Here is a 25,605-nt window from a genome sequence, read left to right on the forward strand (position 1 = left end):
TCGATATCGATACGATATTGACAGTAGATTCAACTTATTAATCAGAAAGTACATATGCACAAGTATTGCCTTAAGAAATACAGAAGTTATTGCCTTGGGTTAGGTTAGAAGTATGGTTTTGTGTTAGGGTGAAAGTTGGTAAAGCATTTTGTTTTTAATAAACATGATTCGATATCGATATTGTCGATATCGATGGCGAGTACAATCTTTCTAAAGGTAAAGTATTTAAACATAGACACATATACACTAACAGGGACGGTACTTACCAAGGGTTGAGCAAATATGATTCGATATCGAAGCGATATTGTCGATATCGACGCTACATGGAAAGTTTTATAAGTGATGGCTTTTAAGTAACTCACATGTTAAAAAAAACACAATATTAAGGGTGGAAACCATAATCCTTTGAACAATCATGATTCGATATCAGTACGATATCGTGGATATTGACAGTAAGGAAAACTTCTTAAAACACGAAGTATTCTGTTATACACACAAGAATAGAGAAATATTATAGCAAACTATAAAAAAGTAATCTGTCGATATCGTAACTACATCGTATCTTGGACATAACTCGTTTCAGCAATATACAATATTCATTTTCATTCCTACGTTTATTCGATATATCCCAGTGAACACGAATTAACAAGATGTGTTTGTGAAACACTATGCCCCCGATGGTAACACAATTCTGGAGTGGGACATAGACTACAGTGCAATAGTAAGAGTTATGTCAATAGTTATGGCCAGTGTTAAAGTTTTTCAAATGTAGGTCAAAGGTCACAGTTGAGGTCACATGATCAAAAATTTCTGTACCAATGGAAAGGTCTTGTCATAATGAACACTCATGTCAAATATTAAAGTCTTACCCTTGACAGCGCAATAGTTATAGGCTAGGTTAATGTTGACAACAGACAGACAAACAAACAGACAGACAAATAGACAGACAGAACAAAAACAATATACCCCCTGGGCTCTTTCGATCCGGGGGCATAAATATAAGTTGATTTCACAAGGATTTCAAGAATCTTGCTTAAAATCAATATTTTGCAAGTTCTATTGTTGATACAATGACCTTGTTTGCAAGTACAATTTGCAACTACAATATATCGTTAAGTCGAACGTTGAGTGACCTTTTTCACACTAATTATTAGGCCAACATTTTCACACTGAATTTTCTACGTATTTCTCCGTTTACCAGATCATGACAATGAGAACACGGCGGGTGTGACCAGTCGACAGGGGATGCTCAAGTTTCCATGGCACCTGATTCCACAATTATTTTCAGAGGTCCAAGTTTTTTTAACTACATCTTCTAAACTAAGTATACTGACTTCAATATTTTCCTTTATTTTATTTATTTGTATGAATCTGATTATTCAGTTAAATAAAAGAGCTTTTCACTACTTGTTTATCTTGGAATGTATCATTTAATCTACGTCTGTGTGTATTTGATAGTTCTTAAGAAAAATTGAAACTGTGAATAGCACACAGTAGTTAAATTTAAACAGCTTTTGGAATTTCCGTTGGTACTAATTACGCCCCGTTATTAGCAGACCTTTTTTTTGTATTCGTATGAAGCAGAATTTATTAAAACATTCTGCATGAACAGAGGAAGTATCTTTTGATATCTAATATACACTTTTATATGTATGTCGAATGTATGTGGAACCCTAAGGCTTTGAATAATTTTAATGATCATATGATTGCAATGAATTTGTTATTATTTGACAAGATCATACGTTACTTGTTTTTCGAGAATGATACAAATGTGGCGTATTTATAGTATTTTTTTATTTAATATTTAAGTCATTTATTGTTTTCAAAATTAATTACTGTAGTGTGGCCAAAGAAAAAAAGATGTAATATATCAGTTTTCTTAAATAAAGCAGAATTCTTAGCTGAATTAATCAATTCATCGACTTCAAATTTAGACAACAGAACTTGATAAGAATTGCATTACTGATATGTTTTAAAAGTTAGTCTGCCATTGAATTTGTAAGACGATTTTAAATGCTTATCTAATGTATAGAAAAACATCTACAATAAAAAACCTAGTTACTTCGACACTGCCCCCAAGTAACTGGGGTATCTATGTATGTCGATATGTATGTCATAAAATGAAGGATTTACATATTGCTAAAAATGTGTATGGATTAAGAAATCCATTGTGCAGTTATCACCTGTTAATTTTCGCTTGCCTGAGGAGGTTTTGAATGAGTTCGAGATATTCTATGTAAGATCCGAAAATTTCATATCAATGTTTATGAGAACTCGGTTTTAACGGATAAGTATTCTTTCTATTTTTGTTTGTGGTTTAAACAGGAAATTAAATGTAAGCTATTAAAGTGTTAAGAAAAATAAATTTTAAAATCTAGAGAAAAATCTCTTATTTCAAATTAAATTATTCTGCTTCGGAAAATTATCGGTTGGTTTCAAATTCGTGTTCTTGAGGCAAAGACTTAAGTGAACTTTTCTAATTCTTTCGTAGTCTGTCTGTTAAACTTCACATTTTGCCTTCCTTTTATTTAAATATTATAGATAGCATGCCTATATGATATGCCAGCATTTTCTGGCTGTGTCCAGTCAGCATTGCTCAAATTAAAAAGACCCCTTGTGTCCAACGTCACAACATAAATCAGTGATACATATGAGAATGTATGGAAAAATATTTTTTAAATCTTCTAAAAAGAAAAAAAAAATAGGAGGGCCACAAGAGATAGAATTCGATAGACATTTCTAGCAAGAGCTATTTCCCATTGAACGCCATATTGGAGGTCTACATGCCCAGTTTCCTTCATTATTCAACCAGTTGAAACTTGATATAGTAAGTGTTGAGTTGTAGATAACACATTTTTTCCAGCATCTGTTTGCTAAAGCTCCTTTAATTCAAATAATAAATATCGTGTTGACTTTTTCCCTACATATTCCTGCCATACATGTTTAAAATTGGTTGCCAGTTTTACTCCATGATGGCGGACAAGGAAATAACTGGGGGTATACGTCATATCTTTTAAAGATACTGATACACAAGCATGAAACATATGGAGATAACGAACAGTATTCAAGCTCAAAAGTCCATTAAACATTACAAAATAGGTGCAGAGCAAACACGGACCTCCAAAACATCAGAGGTGGGATCAGATGCCATGGAGGAGTGAGCATCCCCTGCCGACCGGTCACACCCGCCGTGTGCTCCTTGTCATGATCGGGAAATAACGGAAAAATCCGTTGACAATTCAGTGTATAAATAATGGCCTAATAATAAGTATGAAAAACGTCAGTCAGCATTTGACTCAATGATAAACTGTATTTGCTGACAAGGTCATTGTATCGACCATAGAACTTACGAAATGATGACTTTAAACGAGACTGCCGATATTCTTGTTTCATCAACTTGTTTGTCAATAATTAACCTCGTTTTAGAAATTGTACATAAGTAGAGCATGCTCTCGCGTATCGAATCAACTGAGAGATATAAACCCCGTATGCAGGTGATGAAGGTATATTGCTGCATAAGTAAGGGAAGTTGACGATTGAAAAGTTAAAGTCATCACGTTTATCATAAAAAAAAAGCAGCTGTTAATGATATCAAAAACCTGGATTTTAATTTATCGTGGGGAATAGTTGTGTATAAAGTTGAAAAGTCGTAAGTTTTTAAGCTGTTGATTTTGGTAAAATCTTGTGATTTCAAATTTTGCAAAAGTTCCTTGGAATTTTTAAGTATTCACACCTAATTTACACCACTTCTCAAATATATTGTTGCACAGTACTCTTGAAGTTTCTCCTTCACTACTGTTAATATCTTAGTGAGGAGTAAAGGGGCTTGATTGAACATTTACTGGAACCCGCTATGTATCTTCGTTTGTAAGGATTTTTATGAAGTTTTGGAATCCAATATAGATATGGTAATTCAAATTCATTTTGGTTGTTTGGAATATTAAAAATATTAAAAACTGACATCTGATTTTGAAGAATTTCTTCCTTAGAAAGAGAACTATGAGTATAAGCTGGATTACCACTTGTAGAATTAAATCCAAGTTCCTCTAAGATATATTTAATATAATGAGCCTTACAAACAAAGACAATGTTGTTACCTGCTTTGTCAGCAGGGACCAGTACGTAGTGATCATGTAATCTATCTATTTTTTTTCACTTCTGGATTATTGAATACAGAAGGATAGATGGTTCTCATATTGCCCCTCAATCTTTTAATGCGCGATTTTAACATAATCTGATACATTTACTCCATTCTGACAAAGTGTCAAGGTGTTCTTTTTCATGTCTTGCCCATCACCTCTCGTAATCCTCTACAGAATCCATAATATTTATGAAATTCCGACGCCAGTTGAAGGATCGGGGTTCCCTATATTTAGGACCTTTTAAAATTAGTGATCTAAGGTCCTCATTATTAACTATATTTACGACACCAGTAATAACGTGTCCAGCAGGATTAGAGTTATAGGATGAAGAAGAACATGAACACGATGGAGGATTATGTTTCAGATATTCGATATCCAGGCACTGTAAAGTTTTCTTGTAATTAAAAACTTTGGAAGCAATAGTCGATGTATATTTGTGGGAAGTACAAGATGTAGTCTTTAACTTGAAATATGGTGGAATACAAGACTGGACCCTTTTGTGGTTAAGAATATTACTTATATTAACCACGTCAACTCCTTTGTTGGTATATTGAAGTTTAAGGAAAAAGCGGACTGGTTTAGCATCTACATTTAATGAACGTGGAGGCATAATACAGAACAATGTTTTGAAGAGAATCTGTGATAATATGTTCCTTAAAAAAAACAGACCCAAAATTAGTAACATTAATATTCATTCAGTAGAAAATCAGTTTTGTTCAAAAGAATCATGGTTGGGACACAATTTGAACAATGTTTTACATGGAAATATATAGAAAAAAAATATCTTTTAAAGAACCGCCGCCGGACTACTATTAGTCATATTGATATTCAAGCATCTTATGAAGTGTGTAAACATTTGTTTAAACATTTGTTCAAGTGTTAGATCCGGGGATGAGGCATTATAGGGTTAACGTTTACCGTTTGATTTTACGAAACAATTTCAACATGATTTTAAACGTAATGTAAAGCGGGAAGTAAGTCAAAAATATTCACGGTGACTGGATTTCCAAGAGATACGAGTTTCCTCTGCTCAAAGTTATTAATTGTGTAATTGGACTTTTAAGGAAGATTACTGTCAAATTCATTTGGAACTTGATTTTTTTTCTCAAGAACAACAGGGCCATGATTTGTCAACTTCTTATACATATACAAATATCTACTAGTGGCATAAAAGATGTTTTATAAATTATGACCTTGGGTCTAGGATTTGACTTTTTTGTATTATATAAATACAACCAAAAATAAAAAAAAGCTTCTTTTAGAGTAAGGAAGGACATGTTCCATCAAGTAAAAAAATAATATATCATATAGTTAATATAGATATTTGGTCAAACCAGAGACTCTGTGGGAAGAAAGGGGACATAATAAAAGGACAAAGATTTAATTCAGCATATGTAGAAAAGAACTGTAAAAATCAAATCTCAAGAGGGAGCCCCATTACAAGCAAGAATCAGATATATGTTTAAAGCAAAACCTTAGTATAGTCATGTCGGCTCGAGCCAGAAAGCGGTTTATAGTGGTCATATGGTTTTTAGCTCACCTTGCAAGGGAGTTTATGCTGTACCTCAGGGTCAGTTTCGGCTTCCGGAGTTGAAGTTTTTGTTTTGAAGTAGAATCATTTCCAATTAACTTTATGCTCTATATTGATCAGAATTGCATGAATGGTGCATCTATTATTGTGTGTTGTACTTGTCAGGTTTCATATGCTTCATTTTCAGCCTATAGTTTTCAGAGAAATGGTCAGATGAAAGTTTCGGGAACAAGTCCATTCCCAAGTTACTTTAAGTCCTACCTGAACTAAACTTGCATGGATGAGAAATCTAAGGAAACACACTACCAGACTTACTTTGGATGAGGAAAAGAGTAAATGTTTTCCCATTAAGGTTTATTCATGTATTTTATGATCTGCAGGTAATCAACATTAAAAGTTTGGAATCACAGTTTTGTTGTTTAATGTTGACAAAATTCTGTTAATTTTCAAGACTTACTTTTTTGTTACATGCGCCGTAGACTTAATCATTCAGTCATTGTTTCGTGAATTCTAAACATGTTTTGGTGACATGCTCATTTACTTACAAATGCTATATATAAACAGTGAATCGTCAGACAACAATTAAAGCATATTTCGAAAAGCAACAGAGCCAAGGTTCTTAATATCTGTTTTTGCATTCCTTTGTCATATACCAAAAGCCTTTATAATTATCATCATCTTCTGATTTCTAAACTATTTTTAAATTGTCTGAAAAATATACAGTGAAAACTGTCTAATTCGACACCTGTGCAATACGTCAAACTGTAAATTCCGACCTCAGATTTCGTTCCCATTGTACTATTTTCCATGTTTTTTTACACTGTGCAATCCGACACCCTGTCTATTCTGACACAAAATTCGTCTCCATGGGCATGTCGGATTAGACAGGTTTCACTGTATTAACCAAAAATCACCATACCACCAGTTCAAGTGATTTTCAGTATAGGATTATACATATAGGAAATACGATCCTCCGAAATCTTGCACAAACGTCTGGTAATGTACCCCAAATTTTTGTGAGGAAACTTCTAAAAGAAGCAATATCTCAATCATATATTCTTAGGAAAAGTTATATATATTTTTAGGAAAGTGTCGTCTGAATTTAATACTTTGTGTTTTACAGGATGGATAGCCGAAGAGTGTGACAAGTGTAGAGACTACTCCAAGTTTTATTGCAATACCTGTCACATTCACATAAAAGTGTGTGAGGGATGCAGGGATATCCATCTTGAGGAGAGAAAACACCGTCAGCACGAAATGGTTGTCTATTAGGAGAGGTGTAAAGAATTACCTTTAGAGAATTGTGATATTCATCCAAAAAAAGTTGTGGATAATTACTGCAACAACTGCAAATTACCTCTTTGTTCCTTGTGTTTTGCAAGAGATCATAATGGGTATAGCGTGATAGAGTTGGAAGATATGTACAATGAGTGCATAAATGCAGCTAAGATGAAACTTAGGAACATCGAGGATACTGATCTCTTTGAATCACAGAAAAGACTGTTAATGCAAAGAGACAATATTGAAAATCTGAAAAGTGGATTTGCTTATTTGGGGTTAGCCATGAAAAAGAGCGCTTATGAATTAGTTGCGAAAGTAAACACTCTACTTGCTGATAACTATGCCAAGCTGGATAAAATGGAAGAGTGTATATTGGATGATACGAGAAACCAAGAAATTGAAACGGACCTATACGTTAGGAAGCTTGAAGAATTAATCAGCATTTACAAAAGTAAATTGTTTATGAGTTAGCCGAGCAATTTGATTTAATTTTACAAGGATCATTCGGCAGTAAAACTGAAGATGTTGCCCGACATTGGTGAACCAATAATACCAGTTTTCACAAAAGTAGAAGCCAACAAAAATGAGAAATCAAAAAAATTTGGGGAATTAATTAATGGAAAATTACCTTTTGATAAACAATCTCTAATTCCTCCGAAAATAATAGAATCAGATATTGAAGAAATGAACATATCTGAACCCTTCTCTGACACTTCAAAGGATCTCCAAAACAAGGATGGTTTTTTAGCATAAAAAAATTAAAAAAATTAACCGCCTCGGCCTCAGCAATATTTGACATATATCTTCCATATCCCAGGAGATATTTTGGCTTAGTGATGATGCAGGAAATCACATCCGAAGTGACAAAGCGAGAAAGATCTTGCAGAAAGATTGTCATCTATAAGGTCAGTGACACGTCTACTATTCCCTTATCTCCAGACAGGATTGGGCTCCCCGGATATTCTGGGAACCAAACGCTATTTTTCGTCTCCCAACAATGGAGACATATTAGTGGGGATGAATAGAGTTATTATAGTTAAAGAAAGGAAAATCACTAGATATAACAAGGAAGGGAATAAGCTCCAAGAGATCCAGAGAAATTCTAAAGGAGAGGAGTTATACAAAAGCATTACTTTTATTACTGAAAACATAAATGGCGATGTTTGCGCATCAGATCTAGACCTCACTGCAAACAAGGTAGCAGTGGTGACCAAGTCAGGAGAGTATCGGTTCTCATACTCGGGTCACCAGTCTCAGTCAGGATTCTTTCCTTATGGAATTTGCACGGCTAACCTGGGACATATTTTGGTGTGCAATTCTTCCGTTGATCACATTTCTGATGCTAGGTGCTTCAGTGTTCACCTATTAGACCAAGACGGACATTTTCTGAGATGTCTTCTTACACCTACTCATAGTCCATCAGATCATTACTCCATCTGTGTTGATGATCAACAGAATATATTAACTGGATCTAGAGGGAGTTCTACGCTTACTGTGTATAAATATCTCAAATGAACACATATCTATTGTCATATCATTGATTCTTCTCTACGAACATCTCAAGCATGTTCTTTTGGCCTCGAATATAAAAAGTGTGATTCAAAACATAAAAAAAAAATAGATGACATCGGGTTATGTATCTGACTGTTGGTTGACTTGTCTTAATTTAAATATTTTAGGAATGACTCTAATTCTTGGCCAAATTATTCGAGTATAACCTGGTTTGGGTCAGTTTACGCTTTATAATCCGCGAAGCGGATTATAAAACAGCGTAAACTGACCAAACCAGGTTATACTCAAATAATTTGGCCAAGAATTAGAGTCATTCCTTATAATTTAATTAAGGTAAAAACTGATACATAGGCCTAGCAGCTTGTTTACATGTGGTAAGATCGAATTATTGTTTGAAGTTAAAGGTATATTTATTAAATCTGGAATTTTCCATGAACTGGAAATGAGAGGATTGTATCATACAGATGATTCAGCTGGTTGTCAGGGGGGGGGGGGGGTGTCCCCATACCAAACCAGGTTATACAGAAATAATTTGTGTTCCTTTTAGGATATTAACCAATCAGAGGCTAGAATACAAACAAAATTAAATTATATTTCTTTAACCAAGCGAAAATCAGACACCATTAGGAAAAATATTAAACAAGAAACAAATACACGTTTACCTTTAAAAATGCATACAAATGACACATTAATTCTATATCATCATACTCCAAAAATGAAATCGATAAAGTTTAAAAAAAAACAAACGAGATTTTGAATGTAATCCCAATCTGGCTTTGAGTTTAATTGAACAAAATTTTTTATCTTTGTTAATTTTAACATATTTTACAGATCAATTCAACATTTAGTTGAATATCTTTTTTTATTGATTTGAAGGGCATGTTATGATTAACAAGGGAAAGAATACTGCAACACAAGAAGGCATAGAACTAGAGATGTTATTGTCATTAAAAAATTGTACATAAATAATGTTATGAATATTGTGGTCTATGTTTGAAATACGCATTGAAACCAACTTTATGTCACGTCCCTACCTATCTTTTTAATGCTTCTAGCTTTAAGTTTTATTAAGTTATACTTTCAACATTTTCTGTATATACATATTATCTTTATTTTTTCATTATCATGTTTTTGTGCACGTGTTACTGTTGTTTATTCTTATTACGTGTGTTCTACTCTGCACCTATTTCTTGTTTGTCTATTGTTTATTATTGTTTCCTTTTGTACTCTTTTCAATTTTGTTTGGTTTTTTGTGTGTGAGTGTGTTAGATCCAGACCTACAAACGTGGATCATGTCTATGTGTATTATCTGTCATCATACGATTAAGCAAAATAATTCCTACAATCAAAAATTATCCCCCCCCCCCTCTTCTTAAAATACTTAGCTGTATGTTTTTTTAATAATCAGCATTTTAAAATAGTCGTTTTGAAACTCCTGCTGTTATGTGGATGCATCGAGAGTAATCCAGGTCCATCTGTTTTCTCTAATATCACTATTGTGCATAACAATGTCTGTAGTTTATTGTCGAAGATTGATCTTATTGGTGTAGAACTGTCAGAAAATGATATAATTGCCGTAACTGAAACACATTTGGACGATAATATTAGTAATGAAAAAATCTTAATAAATGGTTTTCATGCTCCAATTAGAAGAGACAAAAATAGACATGGAGGGGGTGTAGCTTTATATGTATCCACTAAGTTAACTTACATCTTGAGAAATGATATTATACATCCTGATATTGAAATATTGTGGGTTGAGATTTGTACTCAGAAGCAAAAGTTTTTAGTAGGAGAAATCTACAGGCCTCCTGATTCAAATTCCGAATATTGGGATAAGTTTTTATATACCATGGAAAAAGCTATAGATACCGAAATGTCAATATTTTTAGTCGGAGATTTTAATGTTAATATGTTAGCTTCTGGTAATAATACCTTTAAGCATCTTTTACAAAGATTAAATATCAGTAATGTCGTAACTGAACCAACCAATTTTACTTCAAATACAGGAACCTGTATAGATTTAGCCCTCACAAACGATGTAAATAAAATTGAAACTGTAAAGGTTAATGCACCCATATGCAGCTCTCATTCCCCAGTCATAATAAATATATCATTTAAGGCTTACAAACAAAAGGCTTATAAACGTACCATAAGAAACTATAAATCAGCCGATTACCAAAGTTTGAACGATGACTTAAAACAAGTTAAATGGGACGAGGCTGTGTTCAACTGTGAGAATGTTAGCGAAGTGAATAACAATTTCAATTTAAAATTAATAAACTTAGTTGACAAGTATATCCCTACAAAGGTCATTACTGTTCGACCCTCTGACAAGCCTTTTATTACAAATGCAATTCGTAGGAAAATGAGGAAAAGAAATAGAATACACCATAAAGCTAAACGTACAGATAATCCTCGTCACTGGCAAAAATTTAGAGAAATTCGTAATGAAGTAGTGAACTTAGTACGAATAGCTCGAAATGATTACAAAATAAAACTGGCCTCTCAACTTATAGATAAAACTATTCCCCCAGGTAAATGGTGGCGCATAGCGAAATCTGTCTCAAGACTTAAAAAACAAAATACCTCCCCTCCTCCTCTGAGAACTAGTGATGGTAGAATACTTATTCATCCTATTGATAAAGCTGAAGAGTTTAATACTTATTTTGTAAACATCTCACATATCAACACTGAGCCAGATCTTCCTGAACACGGACCCGGTCCGCCAATTAATTGCTTTGATGATTTTGAAATTACTGAACAGGATGTTCTTGATCAACTAGAAATCTTAGATACCACTAAACCACCAGGGCCAGACGGATTATCTCCAAGAGTCCTAAAAGAAATACGATTCTCCATTTATAAACCACTAACAAGACTCTTCAACATGTCTCTCAGTAAGAAATGTCTGCCTTATATATGGAAACAAGCACATGTTTCTCCGATCTTTAAAAATAAAGGAAGCCCTGAAAATACTAACAATTATAGGCCTATTTCTCTTACTAGTTCTGTTTGCAACGTTATGGAAAAAATACTTTTCAAGTATATGTTTAATTATATAAAAGACTACGAATTATTATCAAAAAACCAATCGGGATTTCAGCCTGGTGACTCCACAGTAAATCAACTAGTTGAAATATATGATAAAATTATGTCAAATCTCGATAAAGGCCGGGACCTAAGATTTATATTCTGTGATATTTCAAAAGCCTTTGATAGGGTTTGGCACAAAGGACTTATCTTTAAACTTGAAAAAATAGGCTTCCAAAATAATATTTTGGGCTGGATTAAAGACTACCTTACTGACAGGCAACAAAAAGTAAATATTGAAGGTTTCTCATCAACATTCAAAACTGTTGATGCAGGAGTACCCCAGGGATCTGTGCTAGGCCCATTTTTATTCTTATTATACATTAATGATATAACCGAAGGCATACATAATGGTATCCGTTTAATTGCGGATGATATACCTTTGTTTGCTATAGTAGACGCTGATATTATGACTCCTACATTATCTCTTACAGCCGATCTCGAAAAAATAAAGAAATGGTCAAACTCTTGGGCTGTAGATTTTAACGCTGATAAAACAATTAATGTTAACTTTACAAGAAAGCAGCGACTTTTTCCAGACATTCATTTTGGAGAACATGGGGACATTATTGAACCATCCAGTAGTCATATACATTTAGGGCTTCACCTTCAGTCCGATGGTAGTTGGAATAAACATATATCTGCTATTTACGAAAAAGCTTGTAACAGATTAAATATTTTGAGATTACTAAAGCACACACTTGATAGAAATTCCCTAATAAAGATATATTTTGCTTTCATTAGACCTGTCTTAGAATACGCAGATGTGGTATGGGATAACTGCTCTCAGGAAAATACAGAATTGTTAGAAAAGGTTCAAGTAGAAGCTGCAAGAATTATTACTGGTCTAAGAGTAAATTCTTCAAGATCTAATCTATACGACGAACTAGGTTGGGAGCCATTACATGAGAGAAGAATAAATCATAAACTTATATTATTTTATAAAATTGTTAATTTTATTGCCCCATATTATCTATGCGAATTATTACAGCCCTTCCAACCAGTGCAACTTTCTTATAGTTTGAGATCAGACAGAAGTAATCTTTCTCTACCATTATGTAGAACTGAATCTTACTATAATAGTTTTATTCCTTCAACTATAAAACTGTGGAATAATCTTAGCTCTGATGTAAAAATGTCACCTTCTTTATCAATGTTTAAGTCAAAAATAAAAACTAAACGACCATTTAGCAATTGTAAATATTATAACCATGGTAACAGAAAAGAGAATATACTTCACTGTCAATTACGCAGAAAAGCTAGTAACCTCAATGCACACTTAAAAAATCATTATATAATAGCTGATTCATCTTGTCCTAGGTGTGATTACCATAATGAGGATAATGAGCACTATTTTATGAATTGTCCAGTTTACACTATACAAAGAAATGAACTAAGAAAAAATTTACAAGAGCTAGGTATACCGTATGAACTAAAGACTCTTTTATATGGGTGTTCGAAGTTATCGTATCAAACGAACATCAACATTACAAATTATGTGCAAGAATATATTAGGTCAACAAAACGTTTTTAAATACATTTCCTTATGATATTATATATTTTTTAGTATATTTCATTAATACTATGTACTATGTTTAATTCATCTGGATCTGTGCGTGTCAGTGTGTGCTTGCGTGTGTGTGTCTGTGTGTGTTTCTGTAGGTGTGTCTGTGTGTGTTTACCCGCATTGTAATATATATATATTCAGTCCATTGTATTTTGTAACTTTGATTCTTGTATAGAGAGGGTATTTATAGGCATTGCCTGTTACCCAATCGATTCATTATTTTGAATAAATATTGTTTAAACCTAATGATTTCATAGGGCTCACGGCGGGTGCGACTGGTCAACAGGGGATGCTTACTCTTACTAGGAACCTGATCCTCTGGAATTTCCTGGGGATCCATGTTTTATGCCCTGTTCATAGATTTGTATTGTTTGTAGAATTTTTTAGATCGATCACTGTTCGTTATTCTCGCCTTTTTTTCATTATACAATTCACAATATTCATAAAATTTCCAAATACCGTATTACCAAAGGTGACATAAATTATATTTCCTTCCTAGAATTAAAATATCTTAATCATGATATTTTTTTAATAATAAGTGTTGAAACATATCATTGTGTTCATGCTAGGTAAATACAAATAGCATGAAGGATTCTTTTGGACGTTAAGAAAAATACTTTTATTATGCATGAAGGGTTTTAACTAAACAACAGACCATCACGGTAGCTTAGTCGATAGAGCGCTCCGTGATCTGAAGGTCGTGGGATTCAAACAACGGTCGCGGCGGACCAAAGTCGAAAAAAAATACAAAGCAACCTTTCCTTCACCAAGCACTTGGCACTTTGAAGTGGCAGTTGCGGGTCTTTCAGATGAGACTTTTTTAAAAAAAAAAAAAAAGTCGAAGCCCCATGTTACAGAAGGTGTTGATACAATCCCTCACTGCTCAATGGCCCTGAATGCCGATTAAACGTCTAAATTTGAAGTCCGTCACGGTATATTGTGATGACTCTATATCAGTGAAACATTCTCGAACGAGACGCAAAACAACATACAATCAATTGATCAATCAATCAAAACCCTAAAGAAGGACGAATTTAGCGTGTAATCTGCGGAAATTGTCATTCATAGTTTAAATGTTGACTCGAGCAGACGAATTGGTCTTATGGAAGTGTTTTTTTTTTTTTTTAATAAAACGTTCCACTGAACTAAAGATAAAAGACATATCGGTTTTATATTTCGGTGTTTTACAAGAGAAAGACATCAATGGCAAACTAACAACTAACCATTTTGAGGAATGTAATGAGTTCAACTATTCTTTCTTCATTTTGCCTTTTTTTATTTGCAATATACAATTATCACCTGCATGATGGGTTGGTATCTACTAGTCAATTCAATAAGCAACAGCATATTCTATGTAGGATCAATTTCTAATAGGAGGCAGACTACTGACAATAAGTTGATGAAACAAAAATGTCAGCTATCTCGTTGAAAGTCATCAGTTTGCAAATTTGATGGTCTTGTTTGCAAATACAATCTATCGTTTTAACTCCGTTGACTGACATTTTTCATACAAATTGTTGGGCCATTATTTTCACATTGAATTGAATACGGATTTTTTTTCGTTTACTCGAACATAACAAAGAGCATACACGTGTGTGACAGCCAGGAAAGGGAATCTCACTTTCCCATTGCACCTGATCCAACCTATGTTTTTAGAGGTCCGTGTTTGCTCTATTCCCAATCTATATCGTTCCAGTAGACGTTTGAGCTTAATTACTATTTCTTATTTTCATATTTCATTTAAATTGTATCAACATTTTCTTTTAAGTTAATATTTCGCAAATTCAATGGTGGTTACAACATCCTAGTTTCCCTATACAATCTATTGTAAGATTTAAAGTTAGTTGATTTTTGTCAAGCAGATTGTCAGAATTTTTTTTATATTTGATTTGCATACGGAGTACTCAGTTTTTCTGCTTAATGCAGAAGGCTCATGGCAGATGTGGTAGGTGGGGAGGGGAATGTTTACTTTTCATGGCAAATGATCAAGCCTCTGGTATTTCCAAGGGTCTGTGTTTTCCTTCTCAATTTTTTTTTTGCTTTAATGGTCTTTAATATTCTGTAACTAATCTTTTGGGATCAAGAGCGTCATCTTTTCATCAATATTTTTATAAGAACTGAACAATGCTAGTTGTTCTGTCTTTATACTGTAGACGTATATTTTCTCATATTGTATTGATTTTCGCAATTACGAGGCACAAAATTTCCACGGAAAAATTGTCACAGCGTATTTAATGTGCATATAAGACATGTAATTCTACCCGCGGATTGAACAAAAATTGAGATTCTGCAGAGTTATGCCCCCGTGGAAAAAAGTATGTTTACAGTATATCTATTAAAAATATATAGTCACCAGGTATAAGGCATCCATTTAAAAAAAAAAGTACTCGGTGTACAAATCATTCAAACTTTAAATGTACAGTCAAGTTGACGTTTTGATAAGCTGCGCACAGCGGGACAGACTTAATATATGAAAGTCACGTACTTAGAAAAAATGTTATACTTTACAATAAATACCTTTTCAAAGAAGTATAATTTTTTAAAGTTCATTTGTACGCAAGATGTGTAAACCCCCAACCCCTCTCCCTATCCCATTCAGAATATAATCTCTTTTGGTTAGTTTCCCATTCGTTATTTCCTTTTTTAATAAAAGGCTTCGACACACCATCTTTTAGATTGGTCAACCCAATATTCAGTAACAAACCTAAAAAAAAATTATCATCAATTAAGAATATTCAACTTCATTCTTACGTTGATTCAATATCTCTCACAGTACTCGAAATAAAAGACACCACAGAGTTTACACATCTGTTTCATGCTTGGATTTTTTTTAGTAAAGAAATGCATTGATGGCACATCTGATAACTACCAATTATCATAAAGGTGATGACCTCATCTTTTCTACTGTCAACTTTCATTATATCTGTTGGTTCCAGGAATATATGTTTTGTCCTTTTCGCGATTCGTTTTATTTACTGAATTTAGGAGATGGATCTTTGTTATCTTCACCTTTTCATTATGTAGCAATATACCATTATCACAAGCAGATTCGATACGCAAGAGCATGGTCTATGTATAAACAATTTCTAAAATGAGCCAGGCTATTGAAAAATACGTTGATGATACAAGAATGCCAACACAATCTTCTTTTATCTCAACATTTCGAAATTCTATACAATGACCTTTTTTGCAAATACAATCCCTTGTTAGGTCGAATGTTGACTGTCGTCTTTCATATAAATTGCTATGCCATTATTTTCACAATGAATTATCTACATTGAATTATCTATATATTCTTTTTCCGTTTGCCCGATCATGACAAGGAACACAGTGCAGGTTTGACCAGTCGACAAGGGATGCTTACTCTTCCATGCCACCTGATCCCACCTATGTTTTCAAAGGTCCGTGTGGGCTCTTCTAAAACTTTGTATTGTTTAAATGATTTTTTTAAATTAATTACTCTTAGATATCATCATATTGTTCTTGTATTCATTTTCTACATTTTTGCATAAGAAATATATCTGTATTTGTAAATAATTAAATCGAATATTAAAAAGTATTCTAATTATGAGAATCATAATCGCAGAGTTCATTGGATAAAAGGAAATCAATTTAGTTTGTCAAATTCCTAGGCCCTATTTATATATGCAAGTATAAATGATTACGTCAAAAAGAAGACAACACTGTTTACAAACATTCGTTCTGGTAATAATACATTGTAATTCAGCACGTTTCACGTATTCCTCGTGTCAAATTTAAATATTCCACATCTTTTATATATTTATATACATGTATTTATGAAATATTTGTTATTCGAAATAATCGTGTAATCCCTGTATTTCTAAACTTGTAATAGTTTTCTTGAGAAAGTAACGTTTTATTAACCTTGCACACATTTTTCATACTTATATCACATACAAAATGTCACTAACAGATCCGCTATCACTCAAATGTAATTATGTATCATAAAACAAAAATAATTCAAAATAATATTACGCAGTTTAACCTGTTTAATTCAAGACAAGAATAAAGTGCTACTAATCTACCACGTGCACTAGTTATTACATGATAACAGCTGCTGTCTGATGCGTGCGTAATTAAATCGATCTGCATGTAGATGAATTATAAAATTGTAAGTTTTTTTTTAATATGTTTCTGTTTCAAATTAATTTTAAATAATTCTAAAATATACTCTCGAAAAGAATTTTCTTCTAAGATGATGGATTCATATACATCTTGTTTTGTTGGTTTTTGAACTAGATACTCCTTTTTTATATTCAATTATTGCACCAGAACACACGTACACATCACAATCAAATGGGATTTTAAAATACAGGTCATTTTCTTTAGTTTCATAGGATTGCAGCGATAAAAGGGTATTGCAATCTTCTGCATGGCGGTGATAAGAATACGTTTAATAGGATTATGGAGCAGTACTAGAAACTGATAAAATGCTCCAGTAAATTGGAGATGATCATTGAAGTGAGTAAATTAATGGTATATTATTATGTTTTAACATCATGCGTTTATCGTCTTTAAGAATTTCCTACTTAACAAATAGGAAAATGTGAGTGTAACGCCGAACAAATGTGTATTTATTACTGAATGATATGAGTAAATAGCGAACAGAAACCATGCCTGTTTGGTACCGTAAAAAACCTAAAGCTTTTAATGTTTTCTTAGATCCACCTCTTCAAACCGCTCGAGACTCCATCTAGATTGTAACTGTGACGTCATATGACGTAGAATATTAGTTTTATCAACTATGTACCTGCATTTTTCGTAAAAGCAAAACGAGTTTGTTTCTTTTTTTCTTTCTTAATTTGACATTTTATTTGGTTATTGCGAGAATGTAGTTTCGGAAGCTATTATGCATTGTGTTCGTACACAGAGGCAATAGGGGCAGATGAACTGCAATCGCTTTAAATCGATTTTGCCTTGAATTTAAATGTTCATTCTGACGTCGTATTTTGCTACCCCTACAGTCGATAAAATGCATTATTGTGACGAGATTTATTCCCTCGGTGAACTGCTCAACACTCATTTTCAGCAGTACAGGTAAAAAATGACGTCACAATCGCATTCGTTTACAAACAGCGCGGAGTTTCCCGAAAATGACGGAGTTAGGGTGTTTGGCGATAACTACAGTAAACTATATTTAGTTTATTATAGCATTGTTTTAGTAGGGAATTCTCAACGATGTTGTGATGGCCAATCATACAGTTACATTAGCCGCAACTCCGCTTGGCTTTCCTGTCATCATGTGAATGAGCCAGGAAACCAAGCAAGTACGGTGGCTTTTGGGTACCCAATACTGCGGGAAATAAATACTGGATCTATGTGCACATTCCGAATTTACTCTCCAACCGGTCTGGTATTTGCTTTTTTACGACCTAGCAAGGCTCGCTATAAATTTTTTTGAGATCAACTAACGAAGAATTTTAAGCAATTCACGGAAAATTAAGATGAAAATAACGAACGTGATCAATCTCATACATTCCTTAAACAAGAAAAATTATGAAGAATGGAAAAAAATATTTTCATAAGTAAAGCCAATTCAGCTATTACACAATTATGTTTTAAGAAAAATATTATTAAAGGGGCCGACTGGGGTTTTCATCGCGCAATACTTCGCGCGGCATAGTAAAATAAAGCCTATCTACTTTTTAAAGCAACTATTTTTACATAATTTATCAAAATTAGGAAATCTCAGGTTTAAAAATCTTGATACGTTTTTAAATAACTTATTTTTTAAACGATATTTCAAATGATGGGTAGATGGACGTCGTAATAGTGTGTTTTTGACGTTATGAATAATCGAAGTTCTTTAAGAGGGGTCATTAATTATGTCATAAAATAAAAAAATGTAAAATAGATGCTCCTCAAATTTAAAACATAGGAAATTGAGAATCTCACAATCATTTGTTTAATTTTTTATATAAGTCTGTGGTATCTATGATGTGTTGTAGTACTCCATAAAAACAGGAAAATATCACGAATTTTGACATTTTGAGATGCCCCCTCTGGAAACCATACAGTAGAATTTTGTGTTTCTTGGTTAAAATGTACAATATAGTATTACTCATCAATAATATAATTTGAGCAAAAAGTCTATATTAGCATTTGTATAATTTGCTCCGAAGTGTGAAAAAATGGTATTTTCCTATACAATCCTATACATGTAGTAAATGTACCTGTGTTTTGAGATGGTCCCAAAAATATAACCAGACGGTAGATTTTCACTTAACTTGGGATGTATACTGAAGTCAATGTAAGGTACATATGGTATAAAATTAAATCTCTATAGTAGTTCTCTATAGTAGTTCTTACACAATAAAACCCCAGTCGGCTCCCTTAAATTTTATATGCTTAGATATTAAGATGAACCAGTGAGAAACAATATCAAGTTTTACTTTCTAAAGTATTCTTTTCTATTTTAGCCAAATATAAGTCATGGCCGAATCACGTATTCTAGATACTGCTCAACATTTTATCGAGTGTGCAACTTGTGTAAATCATTCCGAGTTCTTTTGCAATACATGTAACCAGAGGATGTGTCATCAATGCAGAGACAACCATTTGAACGAAAAGAAAAATGCAATTCACAATGTCGGTCCATATCGGGAGAGGCTAAACGTGCGCAGACTAGACAAGATAAAAGATGAAGTAGGCAAACAAGTCGATAAGATAAAAGGAGGTATTCAACAATTCTTCACAGCAAAGCGAAAGGAAATAGATGAATTTATGCAAGCTACAATATATCAATCTCCTAAAGTGAATGCCAACGGAACTTTGAAGAATTGCGACTTTGATTTTGAAAAAAATAAAAACAATTACTATTTCAGATCTCCATATTATAACTCACTTATCCATGAAATCGTTAGAACCAATCTGGGCCAGTGATGAAAAGGGAAATCTTATCAATTTTGATATTTATGGAAATCTCCTACAAAAAATATGCACATGTGAAAGTAAAACTGGCTATCACACAGTCAGTAAACAGGGAAATCTACGTTACACAGATAGATACATGCAAACCGTCTACGAAATCTCAAATAAAGGAAGCAAACTCTCACTGACGTCATTGCTAACAACAGAAGAATGGTTGCCATGGTGCATTCATTCTTCAGTCATCAATGAAGGCATTCTGCTGGGGATGAAGAGAGACAAAGAATGGAAACTGTCCACATATAACAAGGAAGGCACAAAGATCCGGGACATTCAGAGGGATGCTGGGGGAATAAAACTATATCAAAGCATGTCGTACGTCACACAGAACATTAATGGTGACATTTGTACTTCTGACTACGTGCCTGGTAACGTGGTTGTAGTAAACAAATCGGGAGAATATCAGTTCTCTTATTCTGGGCACAATTCTGAAGGTGTATATACTCCCTATGGTATCTGTACCGATATTCAGGGGCATTTTTAGTGTGCAGCAGCGTTTATTGTGGTCAGGTTTCCCACAGTGTCCATCTACCTGCGCAGGACGGCCAGTTCTTGACTCTCCTACCTTTAGCAGGTGAATGTCCGCGAGCTATCTGTGTTGATAATCAACAAAGAATCTATGTTGCCACAGAACGTTTTACCGTCAATGTGTACAAGTGTATCCTAAAGACAGACATTTAAACTACAAGGTTTTCCAGGATTATGTAAATCTATAGGGCTTGAGACAATTATGTAATCAGGAAAAAAAGATAAACTAATTTTTAAAAATGTACTCGATAGAGTTCATTGACCTATAATCCAATCGGGGTATGAAAGTGTAAGACTTTTTCATAATAATAAACAAACCTGGTAATCGGATTTAGGACAGTGTAGGCTACCAGAATGTTTATCTATATTGGAACGTCGATACAGGAACAGTAACTGGACATTGCTACAAATTATCTTGATATTATATTAACTTTTGCACAATACTATGATGTTGAACTGAAGCTTATTAAAGTTTGTGTCTAAATTACAATTAATATAATAAAATTTCAGGATTTTGTCACAATTTATTGTATAACTTGTTTACTTAAATATGACTTGTTTGATGAGTATTATGCATTGTATATTATAAAAATGAGATTTAAACTTTGCCAAGTGCTTTCATCTGAGCCGCATTCATCTGAGCGGGGATCTTCGGAGCGACGATCTAAGAGACGCTAGGAGCCACTATACGATGATCTGCGTGACTCACATTTCTCAATTAAATAAACTCTTTGAAAACGACTATTTAACATTATTCTGTAAGTCTCCAAAACAATTAACCATGAGCAGTGATGTGTCTTAAATTATGTTACATTCACGCAGTTAAGCACTAAAGCGCCTTAACACTTTTTAACCACTACACAATATCGAAATTATAATGTGTACCATTGTGTTGTATACCTGTGTTCCAAGTTTAATATGTTAAAAAAAAAAAACTCTGGTGCATGTCGAGTAGCTTTTTGAAATAAAATATGGAGATAGCTCTCAGTATTCAAGCTGAAAGCCCATTAAAACAATACAAATGGGGAGTAGAGCAAACAAGGACCTCCAAAAACATCAGAGGTGGGATCAGGTGCCATGGAGTAGTGAGCGTCCCCTGCCGATCGGTCACACTCGCTGTGTGCTCCTTGCAATGATCGGGAAATTACGGAAAATCCGTCAGGAATTCATTGTGGCCTAAAGATTAGTATGAAAATCATCAATCAGCATTTTACTCAATGATAAATTGTTTTTGCTGACAAGGTCATTGTATCGACCATAGAAATTACGAAATTATGACTTTAAAAGAGACTGTTGATAATCTTGTTTGATCAAATTGTTCGTCAATAACTTACCTCGATTTAGAAATTGTTCATACGTAGAGCGTGCTCTTGCGTATGGAATTAACTGAGAGGTATACACCCAATATGCATGTGATAAGGGTATATTGATACATAAGTAAGGGAAGTTGACGATTGAAAAGTTAAAGTCATCACGTTTTATCATAAAGGTTTTTTTGTAAGATTACCTTTAACGTCTTATTCTAGTAAAATATCCAAATATGAACCAGATATGTCAGACTTTGTGGTATCTTTTATTTCAAGCTCACTTGGTTGTATCGTGTCGACATATGAATGGATATAACTATTGTAAATTGATAATACGTCGTCGATATATTTAAATATCGAGTTGAAGTCCACAGCATCTCATGTATAAGATTTTTAATAAATTCTGCTTCATATGAATACAGAAGTAGGTCTGCTAACAACGGGGCGCAATTGGTACCCATGGAAATTCCAACTGATTGTTGAAAGACCTGGTCTCCAAGAACTACATAGATATTGTCAATCAGATACACAAGCATCCTTTTAACAGGCTGGAGAGAATACTCGAAATCGGGTATTATCCGTGAATCGCCTATAGTCCCCGATATCGTGGTATCATTGAATCAGCGAAATCGGGTATCCCGTGCAAATTTTTGTAAAAGCAAGACAATAAAGCAAAAGCACATGATGTCAGTTAGTGTTACTTGTACACCAGTGTCTTGGTGGTTTATTTTCATTGTATGTAATTTAGTCTAAATAATTCAGAATGACATGGGTACCAATTGCGCCCCTTTGTTAGCAGACCTATGAAGCAGAATGACTAACACAGCTAGGGTAGCATGGAAGTCACGACAAAGTGATTATTTTTCAATGCCATTACCAAAACTTAATGATAACATGTTATTTTACTTTATTTTCCACTAACATATTCCCCAAACTTTATTTCTAATTTGTGAATTCTTCACAAAGTGTAAAACTTTTAGGAAAATTTCAACTCACGGCGTGTTATTTATTTTGTACCTTAAAATGTATGGCGTCCCTTTCCCGCTAAAAATCAGATGATGCTAGTAAGAATTAATTATCGTTTCCTATAGATTTAAAATTATACCGGGACATTCGATCGTAAAGCAGAAAATAAAAAAAATTTATGCATGGACAAGTGGGTTATGTAAGATTTAAAGACAAAAACTGCATAAATACGTAGGCTTTCTCTATTTGAAGAATTAAGAGACTTTATTGTTTAGCTATTTGATAGCAGATCAAGAAAAACAGGCAAGAACAATAGAATGTGTGAAACATGCAGAGATGTCCATCTTCATATGAAAAACGCCATCAGCATAAAGTAGCTTTGTATCAGGAGAGGATTAAAGAATACTAATCGCCATCGTCTATTCTACCCACAATGAAGACATTAGTGGGAATGAATAGAGTTATATTTAAAGAGTGGAAAATTACGATATATAGCAAAGAATGAAAAAACTTATTGAGATCCATGGGAATACTAAAGGAGAGAATTTATACAAAAGCATTACTTATACATTGTATTACATAAAGCATAAATGACGATCTATACACATCAAAAAAAAATTATTCTGCTGTACATTCTGGTGTACAAGATAAATATAATTACTCAGAATACATAGTGACATACGTTTTTGTTTGTTTGTTTGTTGTTTAATGTCCCTCTCGAGAATTTTCACTCATATCGAGACACATATAATGATATAAGAATATATATTTCAAATAAACTGTTATTTCATTAAAAACAATGTACTTAAATTACAATATGATAATTGCTACTTTACATACTTTATATTTACTAGAATATGACAAAAATATGATTATTGTGAACAAAAAAATTGCTTTAATTTATATCAATAATTTTACCCTTTAATATCGATAAACATGTACATAAAACTAAATATTTCAGCATATCAAATATTGCGTTGTTTTCATTTCTTCCTAAAACCAAAAACCTGATTCTAGAAGCAATGAGAATATATGGATAAACCTGTTTAAAAAAAAACTTCTCAAGAACATCATCGATGTGATAGGTAATATTTTGAAGCAATCATCCTCAGGTAGTGAAGATAAAAGTTTGTTCAAATCTTGGCCCCAGGGGCAGGGTGGGGTCACAGTAAGGGGATAAAAACAGCAGGGCTATGATTAATGGTATCAATATTCAGGCATTTCCAGGTAGTGCAGATTCAAATACTAGTTTTTGCTTTCCCGTTGCAGAATAAATTTTAGTACATTGACTCCCTGTCCGTCCCGATCTCAGAAAGGCACCCTCTTCCGTAATTGGAATTTTATAAAACCCATATCAATGTGAAAAGGGACTTTTATTCTCGAGTCTGCTTTATGAAATTATGTAATGGAATATTTCATAATACATAATGATAAAATCTATTGAAAGGTTTTTCCCAAACGAACACTTCGCCTTGTTTTGCAACTCCTTAGAAAGATACGAATTGCACGGTTGCTTGATCCATTTTTTTAGTGATCATGTGTTATTCAGGATTTCAAAAGAAATGGGGAAATGAGGTGTCATATCTGGTTGATGCATTTGGGGGGGGGGGGTGACTTTGGGAAAAAATTGCGGAGGGAGGGGGCAGGGAGTAAGAGGCGAAAGTCCTGAAAGGTGGCAAAATTTAGACTTTAGCAAGATTTAAATTACCTGGAATATGCTATTAATTCTTCTTTTTTTTTTTAGATAATTGTTTTCATAACTTTTTTTCATCTTAATTGTATATCGATCCATACAGGTAAGTATCAAAAATCTGAAAATTCTGTAGATTGTACGTTTCCAGATTAATGAATGTTATACATGTATTGAACTTTATAAAATGAATTTTATTCTTTACTTATACTATCTAGTTAATTTGAAAATTGTTCTCTTTCTATAAAACATTATGGACAATTGGGCGTACAGGAGTAACCTTGCTTTTTAAAGGGTGCCTGCGGTTGGAAACGCTATTTATTTACTCAATTGTTCTTAAAAAAAATAGAACTATTCCAAAAATTTGATCAAAGTACGTCGTGTTTTACTCGAGACATTGTGAAAAAACCCAAAATCACAGCGGAACGGTTTACTAAAAGGCGCGCTTTTGCTAACCAGATGGCCGTGACGTCAGAAAATGTACCCTCTAGAACATGTACCCGCCAAGAAGTATATCGTAGCATTCAGTAGATTTCTTCGTGTTTTCAACATTATTAGATGGATTAAGTGTATATAGTGTTTTCAGTAGAGACGAGTTTTAATTTTACGATGTAGGATTTCGTTTTTTAGTGTGTATATAGTGTGCAAAATAGAAAAATGTTCGAGGACACTTCCACCACTGTTCGGGGGAGAAGATGTGTAGCTGCAGGTTGCAGCATGACTAAAACAGAGACAAATGGAATTAGTTTGCACTATTTCCCCTTTGATAGGCCACAGATTCTAAGACAGTGGACTTCAATTGTGCAAAGAAACAGGAAAAAATGGAGCGGCCCGACCGAACACTCAGTGTTGTGCTCGCTGCATTTTTCAGAGGACTCCTACCCTCCGAAGTTCAGATTGATGGCTACAATGGGCATTCCCTGTAAGCAGAAAGAACTTGAGAGAGATGTCGTACCACCAAGAAATCCTCAGCTGACTATAAATCTCCCAGAAAAGCAACCCATTGTCCTTGACTCGGAGGAATTGTTGCCCAATTAACC

The 25,605-nt window shown here is 33.6% G+C and overlaps 2 protein-coding genes across 2 annotated transcripts; both read left to right on the forward strand.

Moving 5' to 3' along the window:
* The first annotated feature begins 5,628 nt into the window (after positions 1–5,628).
* On the forward strand, positions 5,629–8,469 carry LOC133180647 (uncharacterized). Its single transcript, XM_061315118.1, has 3 exons — positions 5,629–5,712; positions 6,946–7,368; positions 7,894–8,469. The coding sequence occupies exons 1-3, from the start codon at positions 5,629–5,631 to the stop codon at positions 8,467–8,469; spliced, it is 1,083 nt and encodes a 360-aa protein (XP_061171102.1).
* A 16,753-nt stretch (positions 8,470–25,222) lies between these two features.
* On the forward strand, positions 25,223–25,603 carry LOC133180648 (THAP domain-containing protein 1-like). The gene has a single exon (XM_061315119.1). The coding sequence runs from the start codon at positions 25,223–25,225 to the stop codon at positions 25,601–25,603; it is 381 nt and encodes a 126-aa protein (XP_061171103.1).
* Positions 25,604–25,605: the final 2 nt, after the last annotated feature.

Source organism: Saccostrea echinata, unplaced genomic scaffold (genome assembly GCF_033153115.1).
Source record: "Saccostrea echinata isolate AGI-Se365-2 ecotype Australia unplaced genomic scaffold, CSIRO_AGI_Sech_v1 ptg000007l, whole genome shotgun sequence".
Taxonomy (NCBI): Eukaryota; Metazoa; Mollusca; class Bivalvia; order Ostreida; family Ostreidae; genus Saccostrea; species Saccostrea echinata.

Excerpts from the sequence above, each read along its gene's own strand:
- LOC133180647 (XM_061315118.1), top strand. The coding sequence starts at position 5,629 with ATGTCGGCTCGAGCCAGAAAGCGGTTTATAGTGGTCATATGGTTTTTA. Across the intron at positions 5,713-6,945 it reads AGTTTATGCTGTACCTCAGG|GAGAGGTGTAAAGAATTACC; the intron begins GTCAGTTTCGGC and ends GTTGTCTATTAG. Across the intron at positions 7,369-7,893 it reads AAATTGAAACGGACCTATAC|ACAGGATTGGGCTCCCCGGA; the intron begins GTTAGGAAGCTT and ends CCTTATCTCCAG.
- LOC133180648 (XM_061315119.1), top strand. The coding sequence starts at position 25,223 with ATGTTCGAGGACACTTCCACCACTGTTCGGGGGAGAAGATGTGTAGCT.